General features: G+C 46.8%; 2 protein-coding genes across 8 annotated transcripts in view; one reads left to right on the forward strand and one right to left on the reverse strand.

Annotated features, from left to right (window-relative positions):
- WNT5B (Wnt family member 5B) overlaps positions 1-24,947 on the forward strand; it is a 109,048-nt gene that overhangs the window by 37,238 nt on the left and 46,863 nt on the right. The gene's annotated exons all lie outside the window — the stretch shown is intronic.
- Positions 9,571-17,987, reverse strand: FBXL14 (F-box and leucine rich repeat protein 14). 7 transcript variants are annotated; one of them, XM_025461694.3, is made up of 3 exons: positions 17,523-17,982; positions 16,414-17,421; positions 13,157-15,030 (listed from the first exon to the last, which is right to left on the reverse strand). In XM_025461694.3, exons 2-3 carry the CDS (start codon positions 17,346-17,348, stop codon positions 14,943-14,945), a joined length of 1,023 nt encoding a protein of 340 aa, XP_025317479.1. In that variant the 5' UTR covers positions 17,349-17,421; positions 17,523-17,982; the 3' UTR covers positions 13,157-14,942. The 7 variants fall into 7 exon arrangements, with proteins under 7 accessions (XP_025317478.1, XP_025317476.1, XP_025317474.1 ...); XM_025461693.3 differs by lacking the exon at positions 13,157-15,030 and adding an exon at positions 9,571-10,948 and having other exon boundaries at positions 16,461-17,986; XM_025461691.3 differs by lacking the exon at positions 13,157-15,030 and adding an exon at positions 9,571-10,948 and having other exon boundaries at positions 16,419-17,984.

Below are 24,947 nucleotides of genomic sequence, written 5' to 3' on the forward strand. Positions count from 1 at the left end.
TCTGTGCTTCCACCCTGGGGAATTATTACAAAGTGGTGTGCATTTGAGGGTGGCACCTGGCTGGCTCAGTCAGTAGAGCATGCAACTCTTGATCTCCGGGTCATGAGTTTGAGCCTCATGTTGGGCATGAGATTACTTAAAAAAAAAAAAAAAAAAAAAAAAAAAAAAAAAAAACTTTAAAATGAAAAATATTAAGAAGGGTGCCTGGGTGGTTGAGGATCCAACTCTTGATTTCAGCTCAGGTCATGATCTCAGGGTTGTGAGATTGAGCCTCGGGAGGGGCTCTGCCCTCTGCTTGGAATTCTCTCTCCCTCCTCCTCTTCTCCTGCTCACACTCAAATAAATAAATCCATCTTAAAATAATAAATAAATAACATAATAAATAAAGTGGTATGCAGGTTGGGTACAAACTCTGGACTTCCTCCCTCCACAGGGTCTTCAGTAGAGAAAGTCTTATCCTAAGAAAGCAGCTCAGGAAAAAAAAAAAAAAAAGAAAGCAGCTCAGGGGAACGTCCCCTTGCTTGTGGAGGCTTTGGGCATGTGTGTTTGCATCCGCTCCGAGACGCACATGACAAATTGTGCACAATGCCTCCTCACAGCCCAACAGGTTTTTTTCTGTTTACATTTAACTAGCTTTGAACAGCAGGAGGAAACCTTAAATATTTCCTCTCTTCTCACAAACCCTTTCTGTAATAAAACAAAATTACCGGAGATGAAGCAGAGAATAATTCAAATAGTCATTTAAATCAAGGACCTGGCTTGGCTTGGCCTCCCTTGGAGACTTTTTTCAGCTTGTGCTCCGCCAGTAAAGGCCAGGCGGGCTAAGATGACCTGAGCCAGAGGCCGGTGGCGGTTCCAGAGCCCAGGGGCAGGGGGCAGTGTAGGCCCTGGCGGCTTCTGCGGCCTCTCACTCTGTACTTGGGTCCCTGGGAAATCAAGGTGAAACTGACACAGAGGGCAGTGCCAGGAGGGGAGAGACCCAAGGGGAGTGGGTCTGGTGCGAGTGGGACCCGGAGGTCACTCCTTGGGGAAAGTTGGAAGGAATTTAGTGTCGTCTGTACACACATCTCAGTCCCTGTCCTTATCATCCACTGGCTGGTTCCTCCTGCACTGGGAACTCTGTAAAGCAGCAACTCCAACTTTCTGCTTTTTTTTCTCTAAAACACACATGAGGCACACTCCCATGGGCATATCCAGATTATAGGCTGCGGCACAGATAAATCAGGCTGTGGGTTAGGAGCAGTTTCCAGTGAAACTCCACTTCTTTCTCTCCCACTCAAGAAAGCAGACCTCCATACCAGGGAGCGTAAGGCATTACTCTGTATCTTGAGCCCTGGGTGCAGGATCTTGGCCAGTAGTAGCTCCCAAATAAATATTTCCTGAGTGAAAGATAGCTTTGAATCCACACTGATTTGGATTTCTGAAAAGTCATTCATAAATTCTAGCATTTTAACTATTAGTGAGCAATTAATCCCAATAAACCAGCAGGATCTTGTGATTGTGAATGACTGTTCTGTGGGTTGGTCAGATGGAATATTTGTTAGCATTTTTATAGGGTCTTAAAGTAGTTTTAGCTCTATAACTGATAAAGCCAAGCACAAACTTTATCAGTCCTGCCACTTGCCTGTCAGCACTATGTAGATAAACTCATAATAGTTCCCAGGGAGGAACTTTTTAAGAGATTCTTAAGCTGGAGACCAGGGGAGAAATATTTTTTATGTTGCCTGATTACCATAGACCCTTTGGGGGCTTCGCATAGGCTGGCAAGAGGTTAATTTCAAGATGTTACACAAGGATATGATTCTGTATCAGATCCAAATTTGGGGCATTTGTCACCTCGCTGCTGTTGGCAACTTTGAACTCTGAAGGCTGGAATTGGGTCCAGAAGGATACAGCCCTCTCTGTCACCTGGGACCTCCCAGGGGAGGAAAGTGGCATTCGATGAGGGACTGAAGGGTGGCTTTGCTTTGTCATCTAAATGTTTCTCTTTCTGGATGGTATTTTTTTTTATATAAGGATTTATGTATCCCTTTGAAGAACAGCCTTAAATAGGCAGGCATGCTTTAGTAAAAATAATATTTAAAACTGTGGTGTAGGGAATGCCACCACCACTCTGGATGATTCTGGAAAGTTCCATAGCTGTTGGGAGGTTCTGGGGCAGAGCAGGGCAAGTAGAGGAAGCCAGAGTCAAGTGCACCACGATTCCCAGGCAGGGTCTTCAGTGGCTGAGTCGAGATTGTAGGCGTAGAAGTGGTGGTTTTGAGAGTTGGGGGAGCCAGATGATGAGTGTGCCCATAATGATGGAAATGAGTGAACAGGGAGAATTTTGGAAATATGAAGCAGTACAACACAGGTGATCTGAGCAGAAGTTAGGTGTAGACCTCAGTTATTAAGAGCATGAGAGGAGCTAGAGAAGACACTGTAGAGAAGAAAGGCTCCTTTTCTCTCTGTAGGTTACCCTGCCTGGTACAATCTGAAGAATATTTTCTCTCTTCTCCATGGATTCAAGGGTAGTTCCCAACTATTTTATTTATTTATTTTTAAAGATTTTATTTATTTGTTCATGAGAGACACAGAGAGAGAGAGAGGCAAAGACACAGGCAGAGGGAGAAGCAGGCTCCATGCAGGGAACCCGACGTGGGACTCAATCCCGGGACTCCAGGATCATGCCCTGGGCCAAAGGCAGGCGCTAAACCACTGAGCCACCCAGGCACCCCATTTCCGAACTATTTTAGATATGCCCGCTAGACACAATGAACTTTGGACCGATAACATTTCAACCTCAAGATATAATTTTCTTCTCTCTTAAGTCATTAAAGAAAATTTTTCTTTTAATCTGAAAGCCCATACTTTGTACTTCTTAATTCTAATTATGGTAATCTTGATTTTTGAGTGGAAAATTAAGAAAGTTGGTCTTAGGTTGGTTTTTACATACCTTTGTGACCTAATGAGAGCCTGAAAGATGTTTACCTCCCAATGTACTAAAATAGTCAACTGCCCTGAAGAATCTGAAGTGCATCATCATCACTGTTTTATCAAATTATTGTTTTTTCAAATTGCTAATTTACTCTTCCCTAAACTGGTTTTGGTAGGAAGAATGACTTCTAAAATAATTGATACTCTGCTAGATACAGTATGTTAAAAGACAGGAGAAGTATAAGAATAATTATGAGCATTAAGATGATGCTGGGACACCTGGGTGACTCAGTCACTTAAGCGTCCGACTCTTGATTTCAGTTCAGGTCATGATATTGGGGTCATCAGATCGAGCTCTGTGCTGGGCATCGAGCCTGCTTAAGATTCTCTCTCTGCCGCCCCTCCCCCTCCCTCTCTCAAAAAAATAGAACAAATAAGTAAGACAAAATAAAATAATGCTGATAAGCCAAGCAAAGAAGCAAATGGACATCCTGGGTAATGATTCAGGAAGTGTATCTGGGAGAGGAAGGTTTGGAACAAACTTTTCCTGCAGGGCAGACTTATCTCATGATTTGCTCCTTATTTAAGGAATCAGGCCCCCTTAGACTCTTTAGATCTAGTCCACTGTCCCCTCTGATGCCCTTGAGTGTATCACTTCATCTTGCTAATAAACAAGTTCATCTGCTTCAAAAGTAGGGTGAAAATTATTCACTCCTGGAGAAGACTGTCACAACACCTTGATAACCAGCAGAAGTGATTCAACAAGGCTGGCTATCATTATCTGGGGAGAGGACTCCAGAGGGGCCACCCTTACTTGCTTTCTTTAGGAAAATTGTATGGCCCCCTTTTCCTGCAACACCCACCCCAATGAAGCATGAAGGCCAATATAAAGTATGAATGTGGTGTTAGTATGCAGTAGTAAATGTAAGATATTAAATGTAATAATTGTGCTCTTATCCATCTGGTTCTCACCTGTTTTGGGCTTTTCTGAGGGAGAACTGAAAAATCAGTAAGGTAAACTAGATCAGGAAGGCATTTCTACTGACAAAACCAGACAGGGTTGGTTTTTGGTTTTCGTTTTTTGACCAAAGACATTTTAGGGACTTTGAAGAAAGGACCTGAGAATTATTACTCAGCCTGGCATTTATTTTGCAATATGTGCTGACTTCTAACTTTCAGCACTGGACAGCCTAATCCTTGATCATCCCAGAATGAGTTTAGGAGTTTGTAATAATTTCCTTTTTACTGGGTATTTGCATACATCACTAACCAGCTCGGTTTAGAAGGATGAGCAGTCTCTCTGTGCTGAAACAGAATGAGGAGAATGGAGGGCCAACCTGAAACGTTCATTTATTGATTAGTCCTTAACGAGCATTTATGTATCAACGACAATATACAGAGGAGACAACTCCCTTCCATAGTGTACATTTTTGAATAGGCTACTAAGACTGGTTAGGGTTTTATATTTTTATCCATGGTTCACATCAGGGCTTCATGTTAAGGGGAAGGGTCAATGTATATAAATAAGAAGAAGGATATCTGGCAAGATTGGGAACATGACCTCTTGCCCTCCAAAGCCTGGGAAGCCCTCGTGAATGCTCCCAATCTTAATAGTGTATGGACATGGTGTGAACTCTCCCCTCTGCAGACAGAGTAGGGGTTAGAGGTTAATGAATGAGTGCTCTCCTCACACACGAGATCCTGTTCGATGGTGGTTTTATAAATGAGGGCTTAAATGGGGTCAGACTAGGACCTGCATATTGCTTCCAAACTCCCTAAATCTTTCTGAAGTGATGGTGTCCAGAGATGACACCCTTCCACCAGGGAAGGGAGACATGGGGCTCTCGTGCTTGGGGAACTGGACGCTGCCACTGGTTCAGTATGTCTAAAAGCAGGACCAAATGGAAAACAAAGGGGGGGGTCTTTGCTGTTCCCTATTCTTCTCTAGTAATCCCTTAAAAAATAATTGCAGACCCAAACCTCTGGCCTCCAGCACATTTTCCACTTGATTAGAGGCCTTTGTGAGGTAGGGAAAGGGACCTGCAGCCTTGTACATTGTGCTGAGGCCTGAAATGTCCAGCTGGGATTTTTTTCCATCAAAAGGGGATTTTAGTAAAACCATTATCAGGGGCTTAAGAAGAAAAGCTGTTGAGCTGCAAGTGAGGGGGTAGATTAGCATTAGCAGGCTTGTTTCGGGCAACCGGTGGAAGGGTGGGAACGTGTCTGCAGCCCTGCACACAAGCGCTGCCGTTTCCCTGCAAGCTCTGGGCAGGTGCAGAGACAGGAATGAGTATAGGGGTGGGAGCTGATGGGCTTGGGAATGGTACATGGGGGGCTTCCCCCGGGGGCATCAAGTGCGAGGCACCGCAAATCCAGGAGGGTTGCCAGGGAATGCGGGAGACCTGCTAGATGGGGTATCAGAGGCCTGAGCGGTGCCTCGGAATAGGCCATCTACGTCTGTGTCATCTGTCACTGTCCCCCCTTCTCTCTGTGCCCCTCTTCACTCTCTCCATAGACAGGGCAGACGAAACTTGGGAAACCCGGGCACTGGCTGTGCTGGCTTAACTTCAATGTCTGTGTGGACGCCTTGCGGATGGAAGGGACGTTAGGACGGCAGCGGCAGTGGCTGCCCAGGCCACAGACAAGCAGTCAGGCTGCCTGGACCGGCGAGCCCTGCTCTGGGAGCCCTCTCGCTCAGGATTTAGGGAGGTATCCAGGTGTCTTTGGGGGATCGCTAGTGCTAGCACGGTCGGCTCTACCTTCTCTGCCCATCAGAGCCGAGAAGCTGCAGCCCAGGGCAGCCTGAGGAAAGCCCCAGGGCAGTGTTGGGGCCCTGGGGCCGGCTGTCGCCTGCAGGGCCTGCGCGAGGGCTGTGGCTGCACTGTGGCCCTGGAAACACCTCTTTTCTGTGTCTCCCTAGCCACACTGTCAATCCTGGCTTGTTTTCCCTGCAAAACCAGGATGGTGGCTAGAAGGAAATGCGAGTCCTGCCTGCCGCAGGGGCTAGAGACCTACAGACAGGATGGCTGCAGAGGGGGGCAGCCCAGCAGCTATGTGTCTGGGCAGGACAGTCACCTCCCATTCACGTCCTCAGACATGATTCACCTCAAGGCCAGCCTGGTGGCCCGCGACTGGGTAGTTCTGCCTCAAGTCACATCAGACAACCAAAGAAAGAGGAGGGCCCGTCTTCTTGCGGAAGTGTGCCAGCTCAGGAGAATTGTTCCTGGGGGCTGCCAATCAAGGGGCAGCCCTCCTGGTTCCTTCTAATGAGGCACCCCCACCATCTGGAGGAGCTGCTGGTGGTTGAATAGTTCATGCCCTCCCTCACTTGGTGCCCTGTCATCTGTCTCCTCCAGCCTGGCCTGCCCTGTGTTTTCTCCTCCTCAGCTGCGCATGGAGTGATACATGCTTCCTCTTCCTGCCACTGCACCCTCCTTTCCCTGCTTGGGCTGCTGTCCTTGAATCTTTATTTGGTACCATCACCAACAGGGGCATATTTGAGCTACGATGTCCATAGAGCCACCTGGGAAGGTTCTCTGCTTTTCTAAGACTTTTATGAATGGTGCTGGGAATGGTCATTTGCTTTCTGGCTGAGCCCTGAATTCCAGAAGGTTTTCCTTTCTTTTCTCTCATTCTCTAACCAGTGATGACCTCTGTATTACTGAGCTAATAAAGCTATGCCTCATCCAGTGACTACAGCCAGGTGGAAGGAGCCATAGGGGCTGTTCACCTTCCACCTTCCAGATTTTCATTTCGTGGCTGTGCCAACGGCTCTTCAGACCCACACAGTGATCCCGGGAAGCCTGACTATTGAGCTCAGAGAGGGCAAGAGCCCCGAGGCCTTGCCTGCCCTCAGCCTGTCCCCTATTGTGGCATTTTCTGGAATTGGGCCAAGTTGGCGTAGAAGTTCTCTTTGTTTTAATTTCTCCTACCTTTATCTAGTGTCTATTTTCCACAGGAGGAATTTAGATACATGAGCAACCTTACTTGTCTGTCAAGCTCTTAAACGTTTTCAATTTCATAGACCTCTTTAGATTTTATGAAGATGTCTTCATCTGGGCAATAAAGATGCCCATTTTATAATAAAATAATAAAAAATAGGTACTCCTAATTATAATTTTTAAAATATTTTTATTTTTCCTCAAAGGCTTTCCAGAATTTTTCATTACAGATAATGTGCTCTCTTTTTTTTTTGACAATAAAAAAGCCAGCACTTTGACTCTTGCTATTAAAACCATCTCCACGTGTGATTGTAAAATTTCACCCCATTTCTTCTCCCAAACTTCCCAAATATGGCACTATAACAGGATTTGTACAAGATGGTCTTTAAGAGGGGCGTCTGGGTGGCTCAGTCCGTGACACATCTGACTTCTGCTCAGGTCATGATCTTGGGGTCCCGGGATCGAGCCCCACGTCAGGCTCCCTGCTTGGCGGGGAGACTGCTTGTCCCTCTCCCTCTGCTCCTCCCCCTTCACTGGTGCTCAAGCATGCTCTCTCTCAAATCAGTAAATTAAAAAAAAAAAAAAAAAGTCTTTAAGAAAAATTAGAAACTGATGTTTGATTCCCACAGCCTCCAGAAGCAAATCACTCACTGCGAGCTACATTAGAGAAGCTTTGTGAAGTCACATCTGTTACCTTGCTTGGAAAACAAAGTGCTGCACACCTGGGCACCTTCAAATAGTTTATCTGATGTCGTAAAATTAGATTTCATCTTTTTGGCAACACGCGATTCCTTGTTTGTCAACTCTCAGACCCTGGGGAAATTCTTTGGGTTGGGGGAAGGTGGTGTGTGAGGTGACGGGAGGGCATTTGTCAGAGGGGAGGAGGTCTGGGCGCCCCACTGTAAATCGTCTCCCAATTCGCAGGCAATGCTGCCGCCTGCTGACAAAACAGAGGGCTTGCAGACTCTGTGGATAAAGCAGTTTCATCTTTCCAGTTTCCACCTTTCACATTAGAAAACAAACTTCCATTGTTTACATTAACCATACTTTCTTTTTCTGCCTTATGGTGGATCGTAAGGTCATCTTCGCCAACTTAAGGGAAAGAAAAACACAAGGCCGGGCTCCTAGCTAGACCTGACTCATAGCTACATCACAATGGGGAGGGAGGGCCAATCTTGTGTCAGTGGGAAAGGTGTGCTGGTTTTGGTTTCTGTGGGGATGGGAAAGAGAACAATCTAGGAGTCAAAATTGGTTTTTCACCCCTGCTTGACTTCTGTCTCCTAACTTGCATATATACATTTTTCCTAAGTTTTTTTTTTTCCTAAATTTTTGTTGTTGTTGTTGTTGTTAAGATTTTATTTATTCATGAGAGACACAGAGAGAGAGGCAGAGACACAGGCAGAGGGAGAAGGAGGCTCCATACAGGGAGCCTGATGTGGGACTTGATCCCAGGACTCCAGGATCACACCTTGGGCCAAAGGCAGACACTAAACCGCTGAGCTACCCAGGGATCCCCTCTAAGTTTTTTATTTAAGTAATCTCTACACCCAACATGGAGCTTGCATTCACGACCCCGAGTCGCATGCTCTTCAGACTGAGCCAGCCCTGCGCCCCTACGCATTCTTACTTCTAAAGTAAGCAGCAATGAGGCAGGCTGCTTGCTGCTAAATCCTGTGTCGTATTTACTCAAGTGAATTTCTGCAGTTCCTCTTGTGATTCCACCAAAATTTAGACCCTTATGTGTGGAAAAACGATAGGGCAGCTGTCTTCCTTTGGACCACACTGTTCTGATTGTCGCCAGTTGACAGCACAATAGCGGGGCATCTGGCTCAAGTGCAGAGATGTCAGCTAGGACTGGAAGAGCCAGTTGGGCTATTCCAGACTCAGAGAATGTGGAGACCTTCTCTGCAAGCTGTGAGCCTGATAAAGCTTTGGAGATAGAGAACCTGACCATACCCTTTTTACAGATTCCTGAAACTCTCTAAATTGTGTGCATTTGAAATGAACTAGAAGAGCTAGAAATTGTCACTTTAATTTTGTCATTTCCATATTGTTTGCTTAGGGACACATCTACTGCCTACTGGTCTTTTTTTTTTTTTTTTTTTTGGTTCTGGGCAGTGAGCTTTTGAGCTATGAATCTAAGGTTTAAAACACTAAAGTAAAAATGGAAGGTACAAATTAGTTGTCTTCCATGTAAGGACATTAAGAATTTGAAGGGGTTAACTGCTGCAATTCCTCCCTTATTTTATCCATCTATCCAATTTTAGCCTCAGTGATTTTACTAAAGATTCTAGGAGTACTGTGACAATTTTTTCGGTTCCTCCCATGAAAGTATTGACCGTGCCTCAAAAAGCAAAATGGGGGATCCCTGGGTGGCGCAGCGGTTTGGTGCCTGCCTTTGGCCCAGGGCGTGATCCTGGAGACCCGGGATCGAATCCCACGTCAGGCTCCCGGTGCATGGAGCCTGCTTCTCCCTCTGCCTGTGTCTCTGCCTCTCTCTCTCTCACTGTGTGCCTATCATAAATAAATAAAAAATTAAAAAAATAAAAATAAAAATAAAAAGCAAAATGGTAGCAGGTAAGCTGTTCTACAGAAATGTGTACATAAAAATTGCCAGGTTAGGGTAAGGCTTTCCTAAAGAGAAATATCATGGATGTTTGTAAGTGTTTTCATATTAATTTCAGATGAGGAAAACAGTACTTTCCAAGCCATGTTGAGTTATCTTGTGCTATTTATTAAAAGTTAATCTGGTCTCAAAGAACAATTTTCCCACAGTCGGATTCCAGTGACTCCAATCCATGATAGCAGGAGTAATTATTGAACAGAGAGCTGTATGCTGAGCCCCATGCTTCTGGATTGTTGATTACTTAAATTGAGGAGTAATCAACATGAACAGCATGCCTGATATTAACAAATTAGACCTGTGTAGTCTTTCTGGACAAAATGGATTTGTAACTAAGGCATCTGTTAAGTCAAGCCTTTTTACTTTTGAATGAAGAAGAATAGCTGGTGATGGGGCAACCCGATTCTACTTTACAAGGATTGTGCAGCAGACATTTGTGGTGCGCTGAACACGCAAAAGTCCTTAGGTTTGAGACTACTGCAAGCACAGACTTACAACACTCGTACTTTGCATCACTATTTGTGACAAAGCAGTGCTTTAGAAACTGGCTCAAGTCCCCGGAGGACAACAGGTGACAGGTTTGACACTGCTAGCTACTTCAGTACCCTGTAGCCCATTCACCAAATTGCACTAGTTTTTTGGCTTCTTGGATAAGCCTATACAGAATGTTTGCAAAACGTATCTAAAGTTTGCATAATGTAATGCATATTAAATAGTAACTTTCAGCTCTTGGGGTGTTTTTCCTATTCCCAGTGAAGATAGGCTCTGGTTTATTAGCACCTTTCTGAAGCCAAGGGATCAGGGTGGTATTTTGCAGTGTCTCAGGGAAAGATCAAAGAACTACCTGCATGTTTGTCACCTTCTGATGTGGTCATTAAACTCTGAAGCAGTCATTGTTCTGATATGCGCTCCTCACATCACCCAGGCAAAACCTTTCCAGCTTGTCAAGCCTCTTTCCCCATTTATAAAATTAAATGTATGGTATCAATGAGATTTGTGAAAACAGGCATCTTGAGACAGAAACTGAACACTAAGTCATGCCTAAATTCTTCCAGCAGATTGTGTTCATGTCCCTAACACTGTCTCACAGGCTTCTTTGCTGCTGCAGAAGGACCTCATTCTTCTTTCTTTGTAACTGACACTATTTCCACCATCACAAATAAAAGCAAACTTACAAGCATATGTGGCATTTGTCTTTTAAACAAGTAAAAGTTGAAGAGGAATGAGAGAATAAAAACCTGTCTTCCTTTTTTAAGAAAATAATATGAGCTTTTCTGGGTTAACAAACAGCAAGAATAGGAATTCCCACTTCTATTTGTTTTATTTGCAGGGATGTTTAGCAGAGCCCACGCTAGGGCTGCACAGTTAAGATCTCAAGCTTACTTGCACCTGGAAGACTCGACTTTACATAGTACCAAGTGTGCTGGGTTGGCACAGGCAACTCCACCAGGCAAAATCAGAGCAATCCCTGGAAAAGAGGAAAAGACTGAAACTGATCATTTGTGGACATTTAAATTTACTCACCATCTAGAAATAATTCATTTTCTATCCAAGACCTAAGAGTACACGTTCTTATTCTAGCTGTGCACTTACCTTTGCTAAGTTCTCAATGATTAATGGTTGGCAATGATCCAAATATGAATGTCTTATCTGTTTGATACCATTCACTTTGCAAAATATTTTAACTTGCTATGTTTGAACAAAAATGAGAGACGTAGACTAAGCAAAGAACTGCGTTTGAACATAGCTTTCCAGTGTAGAATCCTGTACTCTGAATTAGTTCATCATAAAGTTTCACCCTTGGGGATCCCCAGGTGGCTCAGTGGTTTGGCGCCTGCCTTCGGCCCCAGGCATGATCCTGGAGTCCCGGGATCCAGTCCGACATTGGGCTCCCTGCATGGAACCTGCTTCTCCTTCTGCCTGTGTCTCTCATGAATAAATAAACAGAATCTTTAAAAAAATAAAATAGGGACGCCTGGGTGGCTCAGCGGTGTAGTGCCTGCCTTCGGCCCAGGGCGTGATCCCGGAGTTCCGGGATCGAGTCCCACATCGGGCTCCCTTCATGGAACCTGCTTCTCCCTCTGCCTGTGTCTCTGCCTCTCTCTCTCTCTCTTTCTCATGAATAAATACGTAAAATCTTTAAAAAATAAAAAATAAATAGTTTCACCCTTCCATCCACAGGGGCTCGGAGGGGCACAAAATTTAGGTCTTGCCCTCTACTAAAGGGATAGAATGACCTGAAAAGGGAATGAGGTGAGCTGCAGAGAAGGGCAACAGGGAGAGGACCACTGGGTGACTTCCCATATATCCTCCCCCTCGGCAGCAGGGCAGCCACCAGCAGAGGCCAGGGGCCCTCCCTTTCAGGGGACTGGCAAGAGACGTTTGTCAGAAGCTGCATGAAGTCCTGGTTTTGTTTTACAAATCTGATCTTTTAATCAAGAGGTTCTTGTGCTTTGGAAATACAGTGGTCCCTGAGGGCCACTACCTTTTCCCCTTTGAACATGTGAGTTCACATTTTCTAAGTCAAAAGTGAAAACGGTTCTGCTTATTCCAAGACCAGCGTCTATGTAGTAAGCACTGCAGGCAACCAGCAGGATTTAGGGGAGAGGCCATGCTTCAATTTACATGTCAAGTGTCATTTTTTAGAAGAAAGTTCTTACCTAAAAGGAGACTCCAATAAAAAAAAAAAAGAAACATTTGCTTTTTCAGGTCTTTGTCATTGAATCATGAAAGAATTTGAATTCTCTTAACTATTGAAAGACATGCTGTAAGTCAGGCAAGCATCCTTATCCCCGTTGCCAAATGTGAGGTGAATCGGGTGCTCCTCCCCTCTTTAGGACTGAGAAGTCCCGTAGGAGGGGGACCACAGCAGGGAGAATCATGCAACACTGCCCAGCATTTGTAGCCGGAGGCCTGTCAGGGCCGTTAGGGGACCGCAGAAACCAACTGAACCCCACCATTGCATTTATAATCTTTTCCAGACAGACTTTAAGGGCTACTGCCCAATGAAACTCAGAAAGGAAAGATGTGTGGAGCCCTTTCCCCACACCCCCCCCCCCCACAGTTCCTATGAGGTTTATTACCTCTAGGTGAGAAAGTTTACACCAAGTTCCCATTTTGAAATGGTTTTTCACTTCTGAAGTGTCAGCAAATACCTGCACCAGTTTTTTTTCTGCCACTCTAAAAACTGCCCTGAAGTGCCTTTTAACTTTTGTAGCACTCACAAAAATATCAAGTCATTTTCTTTGGTGCTTTTAGTCTTTAAAAGCATTTCTTTCCATTCCAATAGGTATGTGGAGATCGGATCCACCCATATTCCCTTTAAGAGTAAGTGCCCTGTGGCCTGAGCTTGTCTGCACTGTGATCAAACAGATACCACTCATTTCTGTGAAGTCACCTTACTGGGACTCAAGGTATGATCAGTAACTGAACTTTCTCGGAGAACAGAAGGGAGCAGGACTTTGGAACTGGTCCTGCTTTGCGTCCTGGTTTCCCTCAGTTAGTGGCTGGGTGATTTAAGGCAAGCAGTATGCCTTATCTGGAAATCAGGATACCTGTTTCAACAGGCTGTTTTGAGAACTAAAAGAAATTTACAGATACCATGCAAAGCATACCATGGGTTCTCAACACATTCATTTCTTTCCATCCACAAAGGTTGAGAGATAAACAGTTAACCTTGGCTGATGAAAATAAATGGTTTATTCATGGTTTCCAGAGACACTCCAGATATATTAAGTATACCCAATTCAAGGTTGAGAACAGTAGGCCCGTGACCTTAACTTTCAAACATTAATTTACTGACCTTTAGTCAAGCTTATATTTAGCCTTTCAAGTAAAAAAAAAAAAAAAAGGGTGGAAAACCCTTATTTTTTTTGTATGAAAGTGAGGAATGTGAGCAGAGTCTGAGACTTAGGAGGTGCTCAAATTTTTATTGACTGAATCTGTACAGTCATGCAGTCTTTTGGAGGAAGAAAAAGTCTAAGAACTTACAGCTTGTGGAGCCTTCATGCATTATAGTGTCAAATGCTAAATTAGAAAGCTGACCCTAATTCCAAGTCCCGACTTACTAGGGTTCACACATTTTCTTTTCTTTTCTTTTTTTTTTTTTTCCAGGCAATAAGCACTGTAACCTAAGAGGGAATAAAGAGATCCACACCTTCCCCCAAGAAAAGGAAGATGGATCTAGTGTCAGGCTCAATTAGACCCAATTGTGATGGCTCTCCAAAAAGGAACAATGTAGCTTTTGTGATATGCTCAAGCAGAAAGCTTGGAAATTTTACAAAACAATCCTACCCCAAGAGAAACTTGGGTTCTAGCTCTCTTCCTGGAAAGAGGTGTCTTTGCAGGAAAGTTTTATACCCCTTACTAGCTCTTGCTGGGATCTGTATTTGTTGTTGTTGTTGTTGTTTTTGGTAAAAAAAAAAAAATCTCAGAAACTAAGACCTATGTGAAACCAGGAATATGAATGTGAATTACTCTACTGTTAGAGCATTTATACCCTCTGCCACTTCCGCAGCCCAACCACAGGGCGTTGATCATTTAGTTATTGTCTATCAAAGGGAACTCTTTGCTAGAATTGTTGGTATTCATTTATGTGCCCCGAATTCAGTCTAAGAACCCTCACACCACAGTAGACCCGAGTGGCAAGCTTCAGTGCTGGAAGTGCTTAAAATGCAAATGTGCAAGAACTTCTGGCCAACCTCCCCATCCCCCAGGAAAGTGCTTAAATACAGCGGGGCCTGGAGGAGAATGTTAAAAAGAGGGGCTGAACTGCCTTCCTCCTTTCTACCAGGACCCTCACTCACACTGTGAGATTCAGCATGCATGACTGAGCAAAGTAAGCGAGCAGGCAAGGACAGCGTACAGCGTTCTTTTAACTTTTCTGAACAATGGCTTCAGTTCCCTCCACTCTTCACCATTTCACATCCTCCCCACACCCACTCAAAGTGGAAAGCAACCCATCTTTTCTTCCCCACTTCCACATCTCATGACCCCATTATTCAACAGGACCCCTAGATCTCATTTCCACCCTGGGGGAAATTGTGACTCTTACAGATCTAGTTTTTTAAAAGTTCCATTTCTTTAAATTCCCATGTTGTTGACAGTTCAAAACCAAAAATTATATAAGTCTCCAGTCCAGTCACATTTCTAGAAACACAACATTTAGATGTCAGTAGTAAATCTCTTACAGAATAAATTTTTAACTGTGAGCTTACTTACACCACCTAGGATGCACTGAACTCTATACCTTATTTCCTCTTAGAGTACACAAACAGCACCTCCGACTTTGGCATGTACCCAAACACACACTGCCTTCAAAATAATTCACAGATACAAGGTTTTTTGTTTGTTTTTTTTTTTTTTTCAAAAACATACTTCATATTTCCTCTTTTATTATATAAATATCAGTTTAACCTTTTACTGTAAGAATATAAACGTTTTAAGAGGATCTTTGTTATTATTTATACAAATTCACAAACAGTACAATTAATTGATAAAGGTCTCTGGGTTTCTTTAACTCCATGGTCTCTCTTGTTGCAGTGGAGGATTCTAAAAAAATAAACAAACAAAAACTCCAACAAAAATATACATCCTACTCAAAAGCGATTTTTTTTTAAAGCCACAAGTCCCAACCCCCACCAAAATAAAGAAAGCCATCTATTCCTCCATTTAGAAACTGATTTTTGTAAAACCCACAAACACCCATTTTATTAACAGAGATAAGACAGGAGTTTCAGTCTCCTCCCCTTCACGTTACAGCCCCTGGGGCTCCGTAGGCCAACTCTGCTCCTCTGCTTCCAACAGGAAGCCTCACCATGTGACCTTTTTGTGGGGAAAATTGGAAGAGGGTGAGGGTAGGGCAGGATTTGCATATATAATAATCATTTTCAAGACACAATCTGCATCTCAAACAAACAAAAGTTCAATTCTCATTTCTTCCACACATTTGTGCTATAAATTAAGTCAAAATTTACGAACACCGTTGGGCCCTCAAATCCCAATGGGCAAGGAGAAAAAAAAATTATAGCCAGAATGTGGAAGTGGGATATACTGGATGGATGGGGTTTGGGAAGAAGCCAAAACAAAAAAGACGTACAAACCCAATGGGCATCTTTCCAGTCTAGGCACAAAAATGTTTCAGTCTCAAAATATCTCTCTTGTAGAATTCCAGGGCTTCAGAGAAAAAAGTAAACTAAAACGAGGTAGCCAGACATATATATATGTATATATATATATAATTTATATATATATAATATATAGACTATATTCAGCAGAAAAAAAAGGAACGTGATTTCAAATTTCTTCAAAAAAATAAAAACTTGAAAAAGAAAGACAATTAAAAGGAAATGCACGTGAGTAGCAGAGTACTGTAGGAGAAGTGATGAGAAGAGCCTGGGATTAGTTACAAAGTGGAAGGAAGAAGGGTGAAAAGGCCGTGGTAGTTGGGTTTGCTCTTTATACATTTCAAAATAAAAACCAGATCACAGTATTCAAATGAAAGCTTAAGTGAAGGCAGACATTTTCCTCAACTCCCCAGGGTTTTAAGGACTAGTCACTCCCCGCCCCCTCCCCCCATTTCCAAATGCAAAGCAGTGAGGATACAGTAGCTCAAACAGTCCTCCATCCCCCTGCAGAGAGGAATTGGGTGGGTAAGTAGCTGAATCCATCTCCGCCCTCAGGAAGAGAGGGAGGGGAGTAAGGTCGGGGTAGCAGAGGAACCCCAGATGCCAGGGGAATGGGCGTGTAGTGGGGCCCGAGGTGCCAGAAGAGGGAGAAAAGAGAGCCCGAGGCTTCGTGTCACTGCCCCCATCTCATCCACTACAATGATCTGTGTTGTGTGTAAGTGTGCATGTCGAGCGAGGGGGATGGGGCGTGGTGGTGACCGGAGGATGAACGGGGCGGGACAAGGGGAGCAGGTGCTGCTGCCCTCACCTGACCTTCTCACTGTCCGTCATCTGCCAGAGTCCCAGGTTGAGTACCTTCAGGCAGGGCAGCTGCGTGATGCGCTCCAGACCGCGCTTGGTGATGCGGGTGCAGCCATACAGGTCTATGCCGGTGAGTTGGCTCAGGTGCTCAGCGATCAGCTCCAGGCCCTTGTCTGTGATACGCACGCACTGTCCGATGTTGAGCGTGCGCAGCCCATGCATCTGCCGCACCATGCGGTTGATGCCATCGTCGCTGATGTGGCAGGAGCAGAGGGACAGGGACTTGAGGCCGTCCAGGCCCTGGGCGATGTAAGCCAGGCTCTGGTCCCCCACTTTGTCACAGAAGGACACATCCAGCCCGGAGAGGCGCAGGCTGCCCATGGCCAGATGCATGATGCCCGTGTCACTGATGTTATCGCAGGAGCGCAGGTTGAGGCTGCGCAGGCTGCCCATGTGCGACAGGTGCAGGAGACCCGCGTCTGAGATGCCCCCGCAGAAGCTGAGGTTTAGGAGCCTCAGGCCCGTCAGCCCCCGCGAGATGTGCTTTAGGGAAAGGTCCGTGAGCTTCTGGCAGTCCTGCAGCGTGAGCTGCTCCAGGCCCAGGCAGCCCTCGGCCGCGCTGCGCGTCATGCCGGCCAGGTGCCCGATGCCCACGTCCGACAGGTGGCGGCAGCTGCGGAGGTTGAGGCTCTTGAGGCGCTGCAGGCCCCAGGCGATGAGCAGGAGGCCGGTGTTGGTGATGTTGCTGCAGCCCCCCAGCTCCAGCACCTCCAGGCCCTTGAGATACTGGGCGATGCGGCCCAGGCTGCTGTCGGTGATCTGCTTGCAGAGGCTCAGGTTGAGGGCGCGCAAGGAGCCGATCTCCTGCACAAACGCGTGGCCCAGCCCGTTGTCGGTGAGGTTGTAGCAGCCGCTGAGGTTGAGGCTCTCGATGTTGGCCATGCCCTGGATCACGTAGCTGAGGCTGCGGCGGAGGCTCAGGATCTGCACGCGGCGGATGCCCCGGGCCTGCAGGCTGGGGAACAGCGACGGGTTGGCCCGGCGCAGGTGCAGCTTGGCCTCCACCCCCCGCCACACCGACTTGTGGTAGGCGGCGTCCCGCCAGGCCGTGCACACCTGCGCCGCGCGCCCCTTATCCCGGACGTCCAGGTAGCCGAAGATCATGGCCAGCAGCTCGGGGAACAAGCACGAGATGTGGGTCTCCATCTTCCTCCTCCCCCCTCCGCGGCGCCGGGGGGAGGAGGCGCGGGCCCCGCCGCTCCTGCCCGAGAGGCGACCAGAGCGGTCCTCCCGGCCGCCGCCGCTGCCGCCGCCGCCGCCGCCGCCTCGGGCCCAACGGCCGGCCCCTCCCCGCCTTCCGGCTCCGGCCGCCGCCGCCGCCGCCGCCGCTCCTCCTCCGGGTCCGTCCGCGCTTCCTTCCTTCCTGCCGGCGTCGCCTCCCTTCCCTTCCCTCCCCCCGCCCCGGGCTCCGCTCGGTCCTCACATCCCGGGCGGGGAAGGCGCCCTCTCACTCACTCCCGAGCCCGGCCGGGCCGCCGCCGCCGCCGCCGCCGCCGCCAACACCGCCGCCGCCGCCAACACCGCCGCCTGGGGTCTAAGCGCGCCGCGCTCGGGCCGCGCCGCTCCGCCCGCTCCGCCCGCTCCGCCCGCTCCGCCCGCCGCGCTCCCGCCGCCGCTCCCACGCCCCCTGCCGCATCCTCTGCCTCCCTCCGCTGCCGCCGCGGCTCCGGGGGGCTCCGGGGGGCTCCGGGGGGCCCCGGGGGCTGCGGGCTCGGGCTCCGGGCGCCGAGCAGGCTTCCTGCTGCCTTTGTCTCTCGCCCGCTTTTCAAAGCTCCCAGCCCGGGCCGCCCGCACTCCGCCGCCCAGGCGGGGGGACCCGGAGGCCAATCCGGGCCACCGGGCGCACGCTCCCCGCACCCCCCCGCCGTCCGCGGACGGGTGGGGGCCGCCGGCCCGGGCCCGGGGCTCCAGGGGCTCGCGGGGCACGCGGCGGCGGGAGCGCGGCTCGGCGCCGGGCCGGGCGGGCGGGCGGGCGCACGTGCGGGCGGGTCGGGCCGGACCCCGCGCCCCGGGCCCTCCGCGCCGCCCCTCCCGCCGCGCTCCCCCGCGCGCGCCCGCGCAATGGTACGAGCCTGCGCTGCCGGAACTGGCGGAGCCGTTGCCCTGGAAACCGAGTTCCTCCCGGTCGGAGCGCCCGGGCGGTTAACCCTGTGGGCGCCGCGGGGCAGCGGCTGTCAGCGGGCTTCCGCGCCCTCCGCCGCCGCCCCCAGCCCGCGGGGAGCCGGGCCCTCTCCGGGCCGCGCCCCGGCCCAGCCCTCTCGTCTTCGCCGCTGACGGCCGCGCAGCCCTCCCGGAGCCTTCCCCCACCCTCCTCCTCTATCAGCCCTGCCAGACCCTGCTCCCGGCCCGAGGCTCCTAAGCGTCCCTCGCGCTCGCCCCTTAGCACGTCTCCGCACACCCTCGGTGCTCCCCAGCGGGGCTGCCTCCTTCCTCACCGGTCTTGTGCCTCCAATCACGGAGAACCTCGGCCTTATTCATCACTGACCCTCCCTAGCCCGCATTCTAGCATGACCCATCACTGCTGCCTTCCAGCATCTTCTGCTTGTTTCCAGGCTCCGCGGGGGTACTTTGTGCATCGAAACTTCACTGCACTTCCGCACTTTGTTGGGAACTGTCGGGAGCGCCACGGCTGCCCCCGCGGCCCTCAGCCTGCTCCGCACTGAGAAGAGAGCAGCCCTCCCTCAGCCTGGCGTGAGGAGTTTTCTTCCTCACCAGCCTCTTGGACTAAATATAAATCGTATGCACAGTTCTACTGATCAACTGTATAGATACTCAAATTTTTTTTGATTTATTCGTGAGAGACATAGGCAGATGGAGAAACAGGCTTTCCCGGGGAGCCCAGTGGGGTACTCCATCCCAGGACCCTGGGATCACGACCTGAGCCCAAGGCAGGGGCTCAACTACTGAGCCACCCAGGTGCCCCAAAGATACTTTTTAAATAAAATACCATGACTGCTGGACTTGGTTTAAGGCGCTGCAAGCAAACATCTGTGGGTTTATTAACCGTGTTTTATGGAACCAGGGCACTGCTCTCTTTTAGAATGTGGTTCTTCAGTGCCTGCACAGATAGGAGTTAAGCATTTCCCTTTAACTATCCCCAAACCAAGAATCTTTGGGTCAGAGAAAATGACCCTCTGTATTTTTTTTTTTAAGATTTTATTTATTCATGAGAGGCAGAGAGAGGAGCAGGCTCCACGCAGGGAGCCTGACGTGGGACTTGATCCCAGGACTCCGGGATCAGGCCTTGAGCCAAAGGCAGACATGCTCAACCACTGAGCCACCCAGGTGGCCTAACCTTCTGTGTTTTTTTTTTTTTTTTTAAAGATTTTATTTATTTATTCATGAGTATACACAGAGAGGAGAGAGAGAGAGAGAGGCAGAGACACAGGCAGAGGGAGAAGCAGGCTTCACGCCGGGAGCCTGATGTGGGACTCGATCCCGGGTCTCCAGGATCACACCCCGGGCTGCAGGCGGCGCTAAACCGCTGAGCCACCGGGGCTGCCCCCTTCTGTGTTTTTAATGAACTCATGGGTTCATATAACTTGATATAGGACAACCTGATGCATTTATCAGAAAAGGAAAATGGTCTCATTGACTCGTTGAGGACCTAAGCAAGATTTTGAATGGGTTCCATATTCAGTATGTGAGATGAACTTTTGGCCACTTCTCTTTGCCCAAGAGACCAATACTAGACTAATACTACAGATTCACTAACAGGCCTAATGTATTTCAGACCCCATCCACCTACCTCTCCTGTTCCTAAATCAGGAAATACAGAAGCAAAAATTTTTACAGGTTTGCTACCCCACCATATTACACATGATATGAGGCCCATAGATTTTTATAACCTTTCTGAAATAATAGACTGTACTGTTAGTCACCTAGATGATCCAGATGTGCTGTGGCAATAAGATGTCCCAATTCCTGGCCATACCTGAGCTAATACTCTTCTCCTAACGTGTATCTGGCCTTATATTTATCTCAGTCGCTTCTGCCTAAACTTTTACCTTAAACTCTACATGAAAGTCACTTTTTTTGGTTGTTGATTTGTGGATGTGGATGTGTTTGTATTGATGTCAAAGTATGAATCCCAAACACCTTAATCCTGCTGAACACAAAACAAAGTGCTAGACCACACATGGGGCAGAGGGGAGTGTATTTGTAGACTTGGGAGCATGACCTCAAGAAAAAACTTAATGGTTTTCTTCCACTAGACAGGCCGTTGTTCTCAGCTCAAGTCTGAAGAGACATTCAGAGATGCCCAGAAACACCTTCTCTAGAAGTTGACCACTTGATCCTAGTTTTATCAAAACTTTTTCTTGGGTTGAACTCTAGAATTTTATTAATACAGAGCCTTTTGTTTAAGACATTCAAACATGGGCAGCCCGGGTGGCTCAGCGGTTTAGCGCCTTCCGCCCAGGGTGTGATCCTGGAGACCTGGGATCGAGTCCCATGTCGGGCTCCCTGCATGGAGCCTGCTTCTCCCTCTGCCTGTGTCTCAGCCTCTCTCTCTCTCTCTCTCTCTCTCTCTCTCTCATGAATAAATAAATAAAATCTTAAAAAAAAAAAGACATTCAAACATATTTCAAGGATTTCCACGTTTCCACGTTCAATATAAATAGGAAAATAAACATCAAGAGGCATCTCATAAAATGAACATTAGTGAGAAAAAGAAGTGTGGCATCAAAGGAGCCCTGTGCTGTCTGGAGACATGGTGACTTTGTATGGCCTTGAGAAAATGTGTCCCCTTGCTGGCTCTCATGTGACATCATGTGACACTAGGGCGATTTGACTGGATAATTTTCAGGGGTCTTTATATGATTAGTAACACTCTAGAAGACCATGAGCTTAGATGGGTCCTGCTGTCTTCTCAACCTTGGAATTTATGGATTTTTCCTAAGGCCGGCCAGAGATTAAGAGTATTTTCACATGCAGTGGCTTCTTGGGGGTTTTCGTTTAGGTTCAGATCTGGGACACAAAGATAGATGGAGGGTATTACGGAGCAGAGACATTAATTATCTGAAAAAAAATGTGTACCAATGTAGAAAATCCTGAGGATAGCTGTTCATTTCCCACCCTATCCCACCCCACCACTTCCCTGGACTTTATTAAAGAAAAACAATTATGGTAAATCCCTAGAATGTAGTTGATTTTCTGGGATTCTTCCCTCAAAAATGTGACATTTGATTTCTGAACACATGCCAGATCATGCTTGGTTCCCAATTGTACTAAATAGGTACGAAGCTGAAATCCTAAAATATTCCCCAGTCTGTGATCTGTCTTTGGGTCTGCAGTTATTGCCTGAACAGCTACTACGGCTTCGTGAATTTTTGTCTGTAGTTCTCTGAGCTCTTCTATGTGCAGGAATCACAGAATATGAGCAGCTTCATTAAGAACTGCATCTGCTGTGTCAAAACCAAGAATATGTTTGTCTAAAGCCACAGGCAAGCCCTCTTGTTTGATTTGCTTTGGTAACTGCATCCTGGACCAAAATACAATTTGCCTTAAACATTACTAGGTAATCATCCTGACACTAACCTGAAGAAGCTTAGCCAAAGCCATTAGACCCGCCTTAAAATCAGGATTATTGGGGCACCAGCATGGCTCAGTGGTTGAACATATGCCTTTGGCTCAGGATGTGATTCCGGGATCCTGGGATTGAGTCCTGCATCGGGCTCCCCAGGGAAGTCTGCTTCTCCCTCTGCCTGTGTTTCTATGTCTCTCTCTGAGTCTCTTATGAGTAAATAAATAAAATCTTTTTTTTTTTTAATTTTTATTTATTTATGATAGTCACACAGAGAGAGAGAGAGAGAGGCAGAGACACAGGCAGAGGGAGAAGCAGGCTCCATGCACCGAGAGCCCGATGTGGGATTCGATCCCGGGTCTCCAGGATCGCGCCCTGGGCCAAAGGTAGGCGCCAAACCGCTGCGCCACCCAGGGATCCCTAAATAAAATCTTTAAAACAGGATTATTTACATCCAAATTGATGAATGCCTCTACATTGCCATTTTGATTATTATCACGTACCAAGTCCTTTTATTTCTCAGCATCATATCCAGACTGAAGTCTAACAGCTAAACCAAGAAGCCAATTAATTGTTTCTTGTCGACCTTGAATCTTGAAAGGACAGTTAGCATCTCTAAGGTACTTTTCAAAGAACTTGGGCCAGTCACTACTGTGGATGTTTCTTAAAATCCCTCTGCCTTAAATCTTGTAGTGTCTGATTTTTCTGGTCTTCAAGCCAAACAATAAAGTTTCTAAATTCTGGTTCATCTTTACAGTTGAAGCCAGCAGGGCTGTGGTAGTCGAGAGCCATCATCAGCTTGCCTTGGAACATGGTCCTGGCTTCTCACTCTAGTTCCTGGGGCTTCAACTGTGAGACAAGAGGCGAGGAGTTGCAGGCAGGCAACCCCGCTACTGGTGACACTGAGTGATTGTTCATATTTTAAGGACTTGTTGAGACTTTTGAATATGATTCAACAAGTTGCAACCAGAAAGAAGTTTTTTTTTCAGAGTGAGCCTCTGTAGAGAAGCAGAAATGATAGCCTTATATAGGGAACCTCTCCAAAGCCTTACCAAGAATTTTAAGGGAACTAGATTTTCAGATAGGGTGTGTTTTTCACCTGGGTGAGGCCTGGGAAAATTGAAAGGCCCAACCCAAATATCAAGCTTACTTAAGGGTGTGTATACTTCCTCATTCAGAGAGGAAAGATCTGGCAGGAAAGATCAGACTCTTCTGTAGCTTTTTAAACTCATTCAAAAAAATATATAGATCTGGAGCCCCTGGGTGGCTCAGTCAATTAAGCGTCTGCCTTCAGCTCAGGTCATGATCCCGGGGTCCTGGGATGGAGTCCTGCAGAGGGCTCTCTGCTTTGCAGGGAGTCTGCTTCTCCCTCCCCCTCTCCCTCTGCCTTCTACTCCCCCTGCTTATGTTTTCTCTCTCCCTCTCTCTCTCTCTGTCAAATAAATAAATAAAATCTTAAAATTAAAAAAATCCAAAATTAGTGACCTAGAGTCTAGCTGGTAGGTATTATTATTATCAAAGGAGTTAAAATGTTTTTCGTGGTTTTTTTTCTATTAACTCTAAAGTATCCATGACACAATGTCTACTATGTAGTAGGCACTCTGTAAATATTTTTGTACTGAAATGAATGAGAACAGTAATAACATAATAGCTTTATGAAAGATTTCATGCATATCAAAACTTCTCCAAGAGTCTGGACAACCAAAACAATGGATCTCTGATGTTTATAAAATGGTACCTTTCCAACTTCAAGATTTCCTGGCAGCAACATTCTCTCTATTCCTAGTATTACTAAACTAGAGAATATCATGAGGCACCTCTCTGTTAGAGAATGTTAAAGATAAGAAAGGTGAGGACATAATTCACGGATTGCAAATAAAAGATTTAAGCAGGGGACACCTGGGTGGCTCAGTGATTGAGTGTCTACCTTCAGCTTGAGGCGTGATCCTGGAGTCCCAGGATCGAGTTTCCACACCGGGCTCCCTGCATGGAGCCTGCTTCTCCCTCTGCCTGTGTCTCTGCCTCTCTCTGCGTGTCTCTCATGAATAAATAAATAAAATACTTAAAAAAAAAAAAAAGATTCAAGCAGTAGCAAAGGAACAAACACCCTGATTTTACAATGGGCAAAGGACTTGAATAGATATTTCTCCAAAGAAAATCTACAAATGGACAACGAGCATATGAGCAGATGCTAAACACCAGAAATTGTTAGGGAAATGCAAATTAAAAGCACAATAAGAGAGCATCTCACATCTCTTAGGATAGCTGCTATTCATAAAACAGGAAATAGCAAGTGTTGTGAAAATATAGGGAGATTCTAACACTGACATACTGTTGGTGGGAATGTACAATAGTTCAGCCCCTGTGAGAAAGTATGATGGGTACTCAAAAACTTAAAAATAGGGGCGCCAGGTGGCTCAGTTGGTTAAGCATCCGCTTTTGGCTGAGGTCATGGTCCCAGTCCAGAGTCCTGGGATAGTCCTGCATCAGGCTCCCTGCTCTGCGGGGAGGCTGCTTCTCTGTCTCCCTCTGCTGCTTCTCCTGCCTGTGCTCTCTCTCTCTCAAATAAATAAAATCTTTTTTTAAAAAAAGATTAAAAGTAGAACTACCACATGTATGATCCAGAAATTCTACTTCTGGGTTTATATCCCCCCAAATTAAAGTAGGGTCTCAAAGATATATTTGTATACCCATCTTCATAGCATTATTTACAATAGCTGAAATGTGGAAGCAACCCAAGTGTCCTTCGATGATGACTGGGTAAGCAAAATGGGGTATACACATGCAATGGAATATTACTGAGCTTTAAAAAAGAAGGAAATTCTGGTCACAGGTTACCACATGGAGGAATCTTCAGGACGTAATGCTAAGTGAAACAAGCCAGTCACAAAAAGACAAATACTGTATGATTTCACTCATATGAAATATGTAGAATAATCAAAGTCAAAGAAACAGAA

The sequence above is a fragment of the Canis lupus genome, chromosome 27 (assembly GCF_003254725.2).
Source record: "Canis lupus dingo isolate Sandy chromosome 27, ASM325472v2, whole genome shotgun sequence".
Lineage (NCBI taxonomy): Eukaryota > Metazoa > Chordata > Mammalia > Carnivora > Canidae > Canis > Canis lupus.

Bases quoted from the DNA above. Each gene is read 5' to 3' on its own strand.
- FBXL14 (XM_025461688.3), bottom strand. From the start codon at position 17,612: ATGGAGACCCACATCTCGTGCTTGTTCCCCGAGCTGCTGGCCATGATC. The intron at 15,031-16,413 runs GTGAGGGCAGCA...TTATTTTTTTAG, and splicing joins ACGGACAGTGAGAAGGTCAG to AATCCTCCACTGCAACAAGA.